The 14,269-nt window shown below is 47.3% G+C and overlaps 1 protein-coding gene across 2 annotated transcripts in view; it reads left to right on the top strand.

The window, feature by feature from the left end:
• The window catches only part of LOC116579346 (zinc finger protein 418-like), a 46,038-nt gene that overhangs the window by 12,417 nt on the left and 19,352 nt on the right, over positions 1 to 14,269 (top strand). The window contains exons 3-5 of one of the 2 annotated variants that reach the window (XM_032324586.1): positions 1,189 to 1,289; positions 9,689 to 10,642; positions 13,919 to 14,045. In XM_032324586.1, the coding sequence (XP_032180477.1) occupies positions 10,610 to 10,642; positions 13,919 to 14,045 (160 nt within the window). In that variant the 5' untranslated portion in view covers positions 1,189 to 1,289; positions 9,689 to 10,609. Of the gene's footprint in view, positions 1 to 978; positions 1,290 to 9,688; positions 10,643 to 13,918; positions 14,046 to 14,269 lie in introns of those variants that run through there. The other variant, XM_032324587.1, reaches the window with a different exon arrangement.

Here is a 14,269-nt window from a genome sequence, read left to right as displayed (position 1 = left end):
ATTGATAAGTCCTTTAATGAAGCCAATTAGACCTTCCCTTTAACTCAGTTGATTTTTTTTAAACAGTTTTAACCCTATCAACATTTATTTTATTCATTCCATGTTAAAATAATCATCCTTTTTTTTGTTCACCCCTACCAATATTTGTTTTACTCACTTTATTCCTTAATACTGCTTAAAAATTTGTGTCCTGCTAAAACAAGTCTGTTGACTCTGTCTCCTGCTTTTTCCTACTTTTGTTAATTAATGTAATATTTTTATTATCTATACGACCCATGAGGGAAAGCTGAAACAGCATTTTGTTTGTTTTTAAGATTTCATTTATTCGAGAGAGAGAGAGCAAGAGAGAGTACACGAGCAGGTGGAGCAGCAGACTCCCCGCTGAGCAGGGAGCCCGACGTGGGGCTCGATCCCAGGACTCTGGGATCATGACCTGAGCTGAAGGCAGAGGCTTAATCCACTGAGCCACCCAGGCATCCCAGAAACATGTTAAGGCTTCCTGAACTGTCCAGTCTTAAGAGCAGTAGGGCTGCATGGGGCACCCATGTGAGCAGGGCCCCTTAACCACAGCTTTTCCCATGACCCAGTAACAGGCATATTCAGTGTGTGCATATCCCAGTCACAGAGTCAGGCCCACACGGCTGCATACCAAGCACATCGGCAGCTTCATCTGGGATGCTCCATTCAGCATCCATGGGGGAAACGGATCCCTCGTCAGGATTGACACAGCCTTCTGGGACTTTTACTCTACTCCGCCCATTGGCTTTCCTCTAAGGACTACCTTCTATGTGTCTCCATCACATACAGCCATCTGCGATGATTTCACAGCGAGCTGTGGGTCCCGTATCAACACAAACATACTCTTCCATTCTGCAGCATTAAAACTGAAGACACAGCCCTCAAATTAGTTACTCTCATAATCCATTTTCTGTAAAAGTTCTGATGTTACTGATCTATAAAGTGAAAGAACTCCTTCATAGTCTGCCCCCTGGTTTCAAGGTTTTTGGTTTTCCCCTCCACCTTGTTTATGAACTTCTTGGTGAGCAGAGATCATAGAATTACTTTGTTATCCCCCACAGTTTTTCTCTTGGGATGCCGCTTTGAGACCAGTGGGTGGAGCGCAGATGTCCTGAAATGGGAGCTTGGTCTAGCAACCAAGTCTGACCCAGCTTTCTCCTTTACTTTCAGTTGAGCTGTGAATATTTTCCTGTTTCTCAGAAGTGCAGTGTGCACTTCTGCATCCAGGGAGTCAGCCCTCCAGGAGTTAACTCCATCTCTGAATTCCATTGGTAAGTTTTATCTTTAGTAACTGATTGTAACACAGCTACTGCTCCGTATCATGGTGACCACCATACGGACCATATGGCTGCTCAGGAAACAAAGGTTATTTATCTCTGACCCTCTCCTCCTCCTCTTACCAAACCACATGTTTCCGCAAGCAGGCACTGTTATAGCAAAACTTCCTTCGTGACACCAACTACCTTCTGCATCAACAGTTCCAGCGAAAGAGGGTGTTGCCACGTCCACCCTGAAATAATATAATATATATGTATGCGTACGTATGTATACACACATATATGTGAATGCAGGCATGCACATGTGTGCGTATTTCAGGTGTGAATGAGAAATGGTAGTGTTGGAAGAAGTCATCAGGAAGACATGACTGCTGGTTGCTGCTAGAGATGGGCCTGGGCAATTGGAGGCTTTTTTTTGTTTTGTTTTCTTTTAAAGATTTTATTTATTTGACAGAGAGAGAGATCACAAGTAGGCAGAGGCAGGCGGGGTGGGGGCGGGAAGCAGGCTCCCCGCTGAGCAGAGAGCCCGATGTGGGGCTCGATCCCAGGACCCTGAGATCATGACCTGAGCCGAAGGCAGCAGCTTAACCCACTGAGCCACCCAGGCGCCCCAATCGGAGGCTTTTTACCCCCTCCCCATCCTTGGAATGTCCATTCTGCTTGCCTTCCCTGCACTGGGCTGCCCAAGGACACGGCCTTGAGTTAGTAAGGTGTTGATGCCCTCTGGATGGTGCATGCAGCCCATCCTGGTTAAGGCTTCTGCAAAACCGTCAGGATCCTGGTAGGCACGTGCAGAGATCTGTTCATCCTGCAGTCACCCGGGGGTAGGCTTCACATGTACATTCCCTTGCTTAAACCTGCCACCTACCAGTGTGGGATGGTCTGCCTCTGTCCTCCGTGTGTGGGGGCCAGTTTCAGATTATACCCAGGAAGCTCCCCAGATTGTAAACTAAAAGGTAGAAGGAAGAAGTAATTGTTTCAATGTGTCCAACATTTGTAAAGATTTTTCGAAAGAGACTCAGAGTGAAGAGCACTGATGAGATTATCTATCAAGAGATCTGGTTAAGCAATTTTTCTTTGCCAACTCCTTTGGGCTTCCCTCTAAGGAGTTCCTTAAGACCATGGCAGCTTTGGAAGGAAATACTTTCTAGGTGATGTTGGACATAAACTTGCCCTTTCTTTTCACAGAGGGCCAGAAGGACCTGTCTCAGCTCAGACAGCTTCTGGGCCAGTAAGCTTTCCCCGGTATTTTGAGGTGGGTGGAGCTGAGAATGATGTCCCCAAAGTGCACTAGATTTTGCTCTTTCCTCTCCTGGGTCCTGTAACTCCTGCTAAATTCCTTTATTGATATGAATAGACTGGACCAAGAAAGAGTAAAAACAACTACATCAAAATATTCATAGATACCATCTTTCAGACATTCCAGAAAGATGTACTGTTCTGGTACACACATTCAGGTTGGTCTTCGTTAACATGAGTCCCAACATCACGGCCTGCCAAGTGGCTCTGTGATCTCTGGTCTGCAGTGGCACAGGCAGCAAGGCCACCAAATTCCCAGCAATAGCCTTTCTCCAGACCTTCCCATGAGGCCAGAACCCTGAGCACCATTCTCGTCGTGGAGGATGTTTGGCTCCTTTTCCTCCATCTTCTATTTTATATTTTCACATAACCCTGATTATAAAGCCGCACCGTGGTCTGATGAACACCTCTTCCCTGGTGTCTTCGGCTCCCTGACCTTCATCCCGTCATGCCTTAGCAGTGACACCCCGGTGTTTGTTTTGTTTAGCCTGCTGGACAAAAAAACAAATGTTTCAAATGCAGTTTGTGGGCTAGAAGTCCCCTCTAGAACATCCAGTCATTTTGTTGAGTCAACTCTGTATATTCCTAGGCTCTCTTGTTATACTATTTAATCTTCTGGGACATTTGGATTCAAAGATGAATAATAATGATAATAACTCTGTTTCAGATTGCTTATAGTGTATAGAAAACATGAACCTTAATAATTTTATCTATCTTTTTATTTATTTTAGAGAGACCAACGTCAGGAAGGGACAGAGGGAGAGAGAGAATCTTAAGCAGGCTCCAGACTCACTGTGGAGCCTGACACTCATCTTGATCTCACTACCTTGAGATCATGACCTGAGTTGAAACCAACAGATGCTTAACCAACTGAGCCACCAACGCACCCCTTGATAATTATTTTTATTTTTTAAAAAATATTTTTATTTATTTATTTGTCAGAGAGAGAGAGTGTGCGCACAAGCAGGAGGGGTGGCTGGCAGAGGGAGAAGCAGACTCCCTACTGAGCGAGGAGCCCAATGCAGGACTTGATCACAGGACCCTGGGATCATGACATGAGCCAAAGGCAGACACTTAACTGACTGAGCCACCTTATAATTTTTATTTTATTTTATTACTATTTTTAAGGATTTTATTTATTTATTTGACACAGAGAGACACAGCAAGAGAGGGAACACAGCAGGGGGAGTGGGAGAGGGAGAAGCAGGCTTCCTGCCAAGCACAGAGCCCGGGCTCAATCCCAGAATCCTGGGATCATGACCTAAGCCAAAGGCAGACACTTAACAACTGAGCCACCTAGGTGCCCCCCACCCTGATGTAATTTTAAAATAATTTTCTAAAATTGAATAATGTTAGTCACTAGAGATATTCAGGAAGTTTTGTGATAATATAGGGAACCATCATGTTAAATAAGGAGGTAAACTGACACAAACTTGAATTATTGGAAATTAAATGTATTCAGAAATAGCAGAGAAATTAAAATTTAGACACACAAAATGCAGGAAGATATAGGCAAGTCAGCTGGGGGTTTTTAGCAGGCTGTACTTATGGTATGCAGTGTAAAGATAGAGTCGTCCAGTCAGAGTCCATGCAGTGAGTTCACTGTCATGAGGATGGAAGAATATTCTCGGAGGATGTTAGTTGGTCAGGTGACAAGTCTTCTGCAAACTGAACATTTAAAGGAAATCAGTCTCAGTTCTTAAGCTCCATTCTTCTGAGTTTGTTTACACGAGATGGTCCATTTCGTATCTTCCAGTTCCATTTTATTTATTTTTTAAAGATTTTATTTATTTTAGAGAGAGAGAGAGCGAGAGAGGGAGCACAAGCACAGGGGGTGGTAGAGGGAGAAGCAGGCCTCCCGCAGAGCAGGGAGCCTGATGTGTAGGGCTTGATCCCAGGACCTTGGGATCATGACCTGAGCTGAAGGCAGATGCTTAACAACTGAGCCACCCAGGTGTCCCTTCCAGTTCCATTTTATTTTTTAATTTAATCTAATTTTTTTCTTTTTAAAGATTTGTGTTTTTTTAAATTTATTTGATAGACAGAGATCACAAGTAGGCAGAGAGGCAGGCAGAGAGAGGAGGAAAGCAGGCTCGCTGCTGAGCAGAGAGCCTGATGCAGGGCTTGATCCCAGGACCCTGAGACCATGACCTGAGCCAAAGCAGAGGCTTTAACCCACTGAGCCACCCAGGTACCCCTCCAGTTCCATTTTATTTTATTTTATTTTGTTTTTTAAAGATTTTTTTTTATTCATTTGTTTGACAGGTAGAGATCACAGGTAGGCAGAGAGAAAGAGAGGAGGAAGCAGGCTCCCTGCTGAGCAGAGAGCCCGACGTGGGGCTTGATCCCAGGACCCTGGGATCATGACCCGAGCCGAAGGCAGAGGCCTTAACCCACTGAATCACCCAGACGCCCCTCCAGTTCCATTTTAAATTGAACTCCTTTCTTTTTTTTTTTTTAAGATTTTATTTTTTTATTTGACAGACAGAGCTCACAAGTAGGTAGAGAGGCAGGCAGAGAGATTGGAAGGGAATTAGGCTCCCTGCTGAGCAGAGAGCCAGATGCCCGGCTCGATCCCAGGGTCCTGGGATCATGACCTGAGCCGAAGGCAGAGGCTTTAACCTACTGAGCCACCCAGGTGCCCCTAAATTGAACTCCTTTCACAGAACGTTTAGGGTAGAAAACCACTTCTGATTTGAAATTTATGCAGACACATATATAGATTTGTTTCAATTTCAAAGCATTGTGGGGAAAAATGTTTTAATCGGAGAGAAAAATACCTGGAAATACCAAAAGTTGGACAAGTATGTGTGGGAGATCATTGCCTTTATAGTACAATGTACAGTGGGGAGAACAGTTAGAAAAGAAGCCCAAAAAGTAGACGAAAGTTTTCTGTGACATGTATCTAGGACAAAAGGATCAAAATTATCAGAACTTTTCTTAAGCCAGATGGTATGTCTGTGACATTTTAGTCAGGCTGGATCAGCAATCAGCATTGCTCATAATATAAAATGCTTCAATGGAAATAAATGTATTTTACTAAACTCTACATTTGGCACCTTTTAATATTTCTTTTTGTTTTAAGTAGTTCTTGGAAATAATGCTTTTACAATTAAATACTGTAAGTAAATATCACTAAATGCACCTTTTGGAAATTACGTTTCTCTAAAAGTCACTTTTAGAAGTTATTGTGAGCCATTGGCATCTGGGAGATACTTTTGAATAGTTGAATAGTCTTTGCCATTTATCATCTAACTTAAATAACTCCTTTGCCTTTTATTACCACTAAAACATTAATATAATACCTCCTCCAATGTTGAAACCATAACCCCCAAGTGACTATGTTAAGAGCTAGGCTTTTAAAGAGGTAATTAAGGTTTAATGAGGTCATTAGGATGGGGTCCTACACTATTAGAACTGGCTTCCTTTTAAGAGGAATAGACACCAACACTGTGCTCACCAGGGGGAAGAGGACATGTGAGGACACAGCTAGGTGGCCCATCCACAAGGCAAGGAGACGGACCGTGTACCACCAAACCTGTTGACACCTTCATCTTCAACTTCTAGCATCCAGAACTGTGAGAAAGTACATTTTTGTTGTTTAAGCCAACCAGTCTATGGTACTTATTTTACAGTGTTACTGCGGTCCTGGTAGACTAGCACAGTTCTCATGTAATGTGCTCTCTTCACCAAATACATAAACAACTGTTAGGGTATGGAGTCGACCACCACTCAATTAGACAGAGAACACTCTCGATAATGCGAGTCACACAGCGAGGTTTATTTTCAGCTAGCTGGGGTCCAAGTATCTGCCCGGCGCAGCGGGTTTCAACAAGGACCCCAAGCACTCAAAACCAAAGGTTTATATAGCATTTTTTAAAAACATCCAACTCACAGTAATTTTCCATCACTTCAGAAACCATACATAATTTTGGCTTGCGCCCCCCTGGTGGTTTAGTAAGATAAGCTCTTTTCTAACATCTGGTCCCCGTGGTGCAACCGCCCAGCCACCCTGATGGTTTGAGCTGATTAGCTGTTGCCAGGGTGTTGCAGGGTAAGGTACTTTCTTGGAACTAAAGCAGGGTGGGAGTCCCTGAAACTAAAGTAAAGTAGGGGAGAGTTCAGTCCTTGGGCCTGAGATGGCTGCCCAAGCTAAGATGGCTGTACTTATGCTAACCCACTTTTGCACAACAAGGCTCAAAGTATGAAGAGATATAGTTAAGGGGACACCATAAATTCAGAAATTGCTATGGAGATATAAGTCAGCTTTTTTAAAAACTGGGAGGGATTCAGTTTGGAGGTTCCTATTTCATTTCCACTTCTGTTAGAAGCCAAAACTTAGCTCTGGTTTGCAAAGTCCAAACAAGAAGCCTGGTCCTGAAAGTCAGGCTTTAAATCTCTCAGTATCCCCTTTATTTCCTACATACACATTTGCAGGGTATAACTTCAGAGTAACAGGGTCTGACTTACTGTCCTATCACAGTAAACTATAAAACTATATAAAATACAAATGGCTGAGTCCTTTTAGGGGCCGTCCTTGGGCAAGAGTTGTTCTGAAACTTCATGCTAAGCTCTCTTGTTACCTCTCATCACAGAGGTGGAAACTCTCACTATCATGTCACTTGATCTTAGCCAAAAGGCCAAGAAGCGATACTCTCCCTATCATGTCAAAGGAAAGGTGCACACAGGTGCCATGGGCCACTGAATCCCAGCTTTCAAGTCCAGAAGCAGTGTCCTCTAAGCCTGCTCAGAGGGAGAGTTCACACTTCTCCCTCTAGAGCCTGATGACCCACATTTGGTACCAGAACAGTTCTGGGCCCAAGTGTTGGCACAATCTTGGGGAGAGGTCCACAGGGCAGGGTAGGGCCAGAATGATGCTGTCCTCCGGGGACATTGTGGTGGGCACCAAAGCCAAACTTATGTAATGAAGCTTCCATAAATATACAGAAGGAGGGTGCCTGGGTGGCTCAGTGGATTGGGCCGCTGCCTTCGGCTCAGGTCGTGATCTCAGGGTCCTGGGATCGAGTCCCGCATCGGGCTCTCTGCTCCGCGGGGAGCCTGCTTCCCTCTCTCTCTGCCTGCCTCTCTGCCTACTTGTGATCTCTCTCTGTCAAATAAATAAATAAAATCTTTACAAAAAAAAAATCCAAAAGGAAGGGGTTGGTTCCAAATTGGTGAACGCATGGAGATGTGGGGAGAATGGCATACTCAGAGGGAGCATGGAAGTTCCATTCCCCTGCCCACATACCTTGCCCTGTACATCTATTCCTGGGTTATATCCTTTTATAATAAACTTGTGCTCTAGTAAATAAATGTTCTAAGAGTTCTTTTTTTTTTTTTAAAGATTTTATTTATTTATTTGACAGAGAGAGATCACAAGTAGGCAGAGAGGCAGGCAGAGAGAGAGAGAGGAGGAAGCAGGCTCCCTGCCGAGCAGAGAGCCCGATGCGGGACTCGATCCCAGGACCCTGAGATCATGACCTGAGCCGAAGGCAGCGGCTTAACCCACTGAGCCACCCAGATGCCCTGTTCTAAGAGTTCTGTGAGCTGCTCTGGCAAATTAAGGAGGGAGTCTTGGGAACTTTTTTTTTTTTTAAGATTTTATTTGTTTATTTGACACACAGAGAGAGAAATCACAAGTAGGGAGAGAGGCAAGCAGAGAGAGAGAGGGAAGCAGGCTCTCCACTGAGCAGAGAGCCCAATGAGGGACTCCATACTAGGACCCTGAGATCATGACCTGAGCTGAAGGCAGAGGCTTAACCCACTGAGCCACCCAGGCACCCAGTCTTGGGAACTTCTGATTTATAGCCTGTTGGTCAGAAGCACAAGTAACAACCTGAACTTGCAGTTGGCATCTAAAGTAAGGGGCAGTCTTGTGGGATTATGGGACTATTTATTAGATAATTTAGTAATTTTCTTTCCAATTACCTACCTGTGTTCTTTTTTTTTTCCCTAAGATTTTATTTATTTGATGGCAAGATGCTGAGTGAGAGTGCATGGGGGGTTGCGGGGGAAAAGCAGAGGGAGAAGCAGACTCCCTGCTGCGCAGGGAGCCTGAGGCAGGGCTCTGATGAACAAGGCAGATGCTTAACCAACTGAGCCACCCAGGCGCCCCTAAAATAATCTTAATTCTCCATTCAGAACTGTACCTGCAATCACTGATAAATGATAATCACTTACCAGCAAGGACATGGGAACCTAGGGTTGAGATGCCCCTTTATCTGGAAGTTCAGAGGTGCCTGGGTGGCTCAGTGGGTTAAAACCTCTGCCTTTGGCTCGGGTCATGATCTCAGGGTCCTGGGATCCAGCCCCATGTCGGGCTCTCTGCTCAGCGGGGAGTCTGCTCCCACCCCACAGCCGCCTCTGCCTGCCTCTCTGCCTACTTGTGAACTCTGTCTGTAAATAAATAAATAAAGTCTTTAAAAATTAAAAAAAAAATTAACGTTCAGACGTTCTGCAGACTTCTGCAACTGTGAAAGTTATAGCCAGTAACCCAAACTAAGATAGCATTAAGGTTGGTCTTTGTTTGAGATAGATGTCAATCTTCTCAATAGAATTGAGTGTATTGGGTTTTGGAATGTAGGTGAGGTTCAGTGGGGTGAGGTCCAGAGCTGACAACCAGGAAGGAATTCTTGAGATGTCTTTGGTACAAAATGGTGGCTTTATTAAAGCATGGGGGCAGAAAGAGCTGCTGTGCGGGGGAGGGGGGGGGTGTTGGGTTGGGTTGTGAGGGGTGGATGCTTTGAAGGAGGTAAGGAAAAGGAAGGTCTCAAGGATTTTCATACGTTAAAGAAGATTCACAGGATACCAGAGTCCTTGCCATAGTCAAGTTAAGATTGTTTTTCCCTCTAGCAAGGTATTAACATGAAGATAGTTGGGAGCTTCCTGGAGGAACATTACTCTCTGTCTGCTTCCAAGTATCTGTCAATGGGCTGCAGGTTATAAGGACCTTAACCTTATCTACAATTCCTTCTAGAAGCTGGGTTATTGATAGAAATGTAAATTGCTAAGACTTTTGTAAACTGAGGGACACTCGGGTCTTGCAGGATTGTGATCTAAGTTAACTGTTTTTCCTTCCCTTTCCTTTGCTTTAGGATAGCCGGGAGTGTCTGAGGAAATGCCAAGGATATCTCATGGGAAGGGGGGTGTTAGCTTCTGACTCGTCCTTAGTTTGCCTTCTGTTCCCTCACCAAGTGTACTTTAGAATATCGAGTGAGAAATATAGGGATAAAAATGGGCAGGACACAATCACTAATGCTACAGGCAAGGCACAGATTTTCTGTGGGAGCCAGAGACAGAGATCCTGCTTGTTCACCAGCTTAAGGGCGGCCTAACATCTTCTTTATTCCCAGTCAGGGCCCCCGTGTAAAGTTTTCCCCTTGTGCCTGGCCAGTCATAAGAGAACGCACAAAACTGACAAATGCATCAATTTACATGCCTTTCAGAGGAATAACAAAATTCCTCTGTGGACCATTTTATGTCCGAATGACTCTGTGGAATGATAGGGCCATTCAGATCCGTGGATTTCAGAGCATTTCAGTAACAGTATTAGCCTCTGGGAGCAGGCTGACTTACAGATATGAAGTGAAGCCTTTTCACTGCAGTTCACAAACCGCAAATCCCCTCCCCTCGCCCCTAGGCGTGCAGCATCCCTCAAGGGGCCGCACGGCCAAAGCTCTGATTGGTCAGGCAGGAGAAAAACCCTTGCTTTGGCCGCTGGGGGGGCTCCAACTACAGTACCCAGAAAGTCCTGCGCGGAGTTCAGCCAGTGGAAGAACTTCCGCGGGAATACGCCTCATGGGGGCGGGACTTCCGGCCTCCTCCTTGTGGCGGCCATTTTGCTGCTCTCGGGCGTGCCGGGGCGGGACCGAAGTGACGGAACTGTCAAGGCGCAGAAGTCGTTGTCCCCACGGCAGAGAGGCGGGTCCGCGGCTGGCGACACCGCCCGGACTGCCCCTCGCGGGGGCCGGGAGGGGGACCGCCGGTCCACGTGTCCACTCCGTCCATAGAGTCCGATGGCGGCGGTCGCGCCCAGGGACCCGGCTCAGGTAAGCGCTCGTCCCCCGGGCCCTCCCCAACCGAGACTCCAAAGGCCCGAGCGCGGGGCGCCTGCTTGCGGCCCTGCGGCCCAGGGCCCGGTGGGCGGGGGCGCGTGTGTGAGCGCCGGCGGGCTGCGTGCGGGAGCGGGCTCCGGGCTGAGGGGCCGGCTGGGGCGGGGGCTTCAGGGGGCCTGAGGCAGGAGGATTCTGCCCTCAGGGGACGAGGGGATAGAGAGCGTGAGGCGAAGACCCCTGGACTCGCGTGCCGCGGTGCGGTACCTTCGCTCCTAGGGCCCTGGAGGGTCATGAGCAGAAGAGGGATGCAGTCTGTGTTAGGGTGTTAGCGGCTTTCCAGAAGCTGTGCAAGGGAGCACAGGCTGGAATGGGGGTGATGACGAGGCAGCCCTGAGAGTGGAGTTCTTGTTGGAGGTCGCAGAGCTGGTGGGAGGAGCATTGAGGACTGAGGCACAGAGATTAGTTAGCCCGAGGTCACTGGTTCCAGGGCTGGGCGAGATGCAGGGGAGGCCTCGGGTGGTGGAGCCCAGCCCTGGTGTCCTCCCCTCAGTCGCAAGCTGTGAAGGATGTGAAAACACTTAAGAACCTATACAAGTCAAGAGAGGTTGCCTCAGTCCCTTACTGGTCTTGACATCGCCAGTATGGTGTCCAGGACTGTGGTGTCTTGAGGCTCTTCCCTTCCTATTTTTCCAGCTGCTGGGTGTGGGCACCCTGAGCATACCCCAAGCCCAGGGTCCTGAGTCCAGGCCAAGGGGTATGTGCATGTGTTCCTGTTGTTGTCAGCCAATATAAATAGGTGTGCAAATGCTTGAACCTGTTTTCATTCTCCCTGCTGGGATCAAAGAGCTGAGGGTCAAGAATCAGGTCTCTAATGTGGCTGTTGAGAATTTGGGCATCTTTTAGGTAGGTCATGAGAGGTTTGGATCAGGGGGGTGGTGGTCTTATCTAAGTCTTAATGGGGTCTATTATCCATTACGGAATGGATAACAGACTGTGGAGGTAAGGGAGGAGGCAGGGAGCCCAGGAGGAGGCAGCTGCTGTAATCCAGATTGATGAACCAGAGTGGTGGCCATAGAGGTGGACTCCCTGTGCATTTTTTTTTTTAAGAGGGGTGGATTTTTTGATGTTGTAGTTCAGAGGAGAGAAAGGGAAGAGTCCAGGATGACCCCAGGGATTTTGGTCCTCGAAGCTGAAGGGATGGAAGTTCCATCAACTGGGAGGGGTAATTGATGGTAGGTTAATTTTCTCTGGGACTATGAGGAGTTTTGTTTGGTCCTCTTAAGAGTCTGAGATGTTTCAGAGAATTGTGAGTGGAGATAGCAAATGCATATCTGGACTCACAGGTCTGGGCATCTTGGAAGGAGGTTTGGGTGAAGACATCCAAAAGTGGTGACTGTTATGTGGACCAGGTGGAGCTGTGGGTTGCATTTAGATTGAGGAATGTGGGTCATCATGACAATGCCTTGGCTGGTCAGCTAGAGGAGGGTGCAAGATGAGCAGTAAGTGTCTTGCTGTGCACCTGATCAGTGTTGCTGATGAAGGAGGGAAGTGATCATGGTAACCATATGGGAGAGAGAGAATGTTCTGGTAGGTGATCAAGGCTTCCATGGGGTGAGTGGACATGAGATGGCTGTGGAGGCAGGGGAGTAACTGAGACAAGATGACACTGAAGCCAGGCTCCTGCTTATTCACTACTGAAGTTTCACTGGAATTTTATGGTGAGCTTTGGTGGTGTCTACGGTGTTCAGTCTTTTTTTTTTTTTTTTTTTTAAGATTTTATTTATTTATTTGACAGACAGAGATCATAAGTAGGCAGAGAAGCAGGCGGAGAGAGAGGAGGAAGCAGGCTCCCCGCTGAGCAGAGAGCCCGATGCGGGGCTCAATCCCAGGACCCTGGGATCATGACCTGAGCCGAAGGCAGAGGCTTTAACCCACTGAGCCACCCAGGCGCCCCTACGGTGTTCAGTCTTGATGGTGGATAGGTCTGGGGCAGACTTTAAAAAGTGGTGGCTATTGTGAGGACCAGGATGGGATTGTGGATCACATTTAGAAAGTGCAGTGTAGGTTATAGTGGTAATGCTGTTTGCAGGTTGGAAAGACTAGGGTGCATGCTAAGAATGATGAACCCAGAGGAGGGAGAGAAGTGATGGTGCCAATGGTGAGGGAGAGAGGATGATCTGGTAGGTGGCTAAAGCTTCCATGGGATGTGCGGGTGCAAGATGGCTTCAGAGGCAAGAGAGTAATTGAAGGAAGATGAAACCGAGGGTAGGGCTCCTGCTAATTCACTACTGTATGGATTTACCAGAATTTTGTTGTGAGTTTTTTTTTTTTTTTAAAGATTTTATTTATTTGTCAGGGATAGAGGGAGAGAGAGCAAGCGAGCACAGGCAGAGGCAGAGAGGCAGGCAGAGGCAGAGGGAGAAGCAGGCTCCCTGCCGAGCAAGGAACCCGATATGGGACTCGATCCCAGGATGCTGGGATCACGACCTGAGCTGAAGGCAGCCGCTTAACCAACTGAGCCACCCAGGCGTCCCTTGTTGTGAGTTTTGAGGGGGTCTGGGGCGTTTTGGTCTTGGTAGATAAGATCTGGGGTAAATGTAGTCATTTATAAGAGTCCTTATGCCTAAGGGAGACTCTAAGGGAGGGAGACGCTAAGGACTGGGGTTTTAGGGCAGGTTGAATGGAGGGTCGGGATTTGGGACTGCTGAGGGAGGGGACAGCACGTGCATCCCAGAAGTGGAAGTGGGCCATGGGCATTTGTAATTTGTATGTACCTCTGGCTAGTATCAAAGCAAGGATCGGAGGTACAGAGGAGCCCTTCAAAGCAGAATCCAGGGCTTTGGCCAAAGTAGAGCTATGGGAGTGCAGCTGAGGGGACTGAAGATGTGAGAGAGGTACAGTTAACAGAACAATGTGCACAACAAGAGGAAGTGTGAGCCAAGGGCCTCACTGTGTTGGAGCCGAAGGGCAGAGCATGAGCCCGCATTTCATTGTGTCTTGGGAGTCTCAAAATAGAGACCCTGGGGGAATGGATAGTAGGGACCCTCCACGCCAGGAAGAATTTGGATGACATCTCTGTTCCTTCTGCCTGATGTCGCTGAGGGCAGAACGCACTGAATAAAGAGAAGCCGAAGATAGGGTGGGCGTTAGTGGCACCTAGGCCTGGTGTTTCTGAAGCTCTGAAAGAGGGTGAGTGTGGGATACATGTGTGGTGAGATGGACTGTGGGACCTCAGGATGTTCATGGTTTCATCTGTCCCCATCATAACAGGATAGTGTGACCTTTGAGGACATTGCTGTGTACTTCTCCTGGGAGGAGTGGAGGCTTCTTGATGAGGCTCAGAGATGCCTGTACCACGATGTGATGCTGGAGAACTTTACACTTGTATCCTCACTGGGTAAGGCCCTCCCCCTCCCCAGTGGCCTGAAGTAGGCTCTGTTCCTTCCCCGCCCACCATCTCGCAGTGTCTCTCACATGTGGACCGTGGGCATTGCTTGCTTCTCAGCTTTCTGGGTAATTGCTGTGTTGATAGGGCTGGTTTATTTGCACTGCTGTCTTCTCTCCCCCACAGCCTCAACACCTGCTATACTGAACCCTCTTAGAAAGGGTTCAAGGTTAGTA

This window comes from Mustela erminea, chromosome 19 (assembly GCF_009829155.1).
Source record: "Mustela erminea isolate mMusErm1 chromosome 19, mMusErm1.Pri, whole genome shotgun sequence".
Lineage (NCBI taxonomy): Eukaryota > Metazoa > Chordata > Mammalia > Carnivora > Mustelidae > Mustela > Mustela erminea.
Note: the sequence above shows the minus strand (reverse complement) of the source record. Positions and strands in the feature narration are given on the sequence as shown.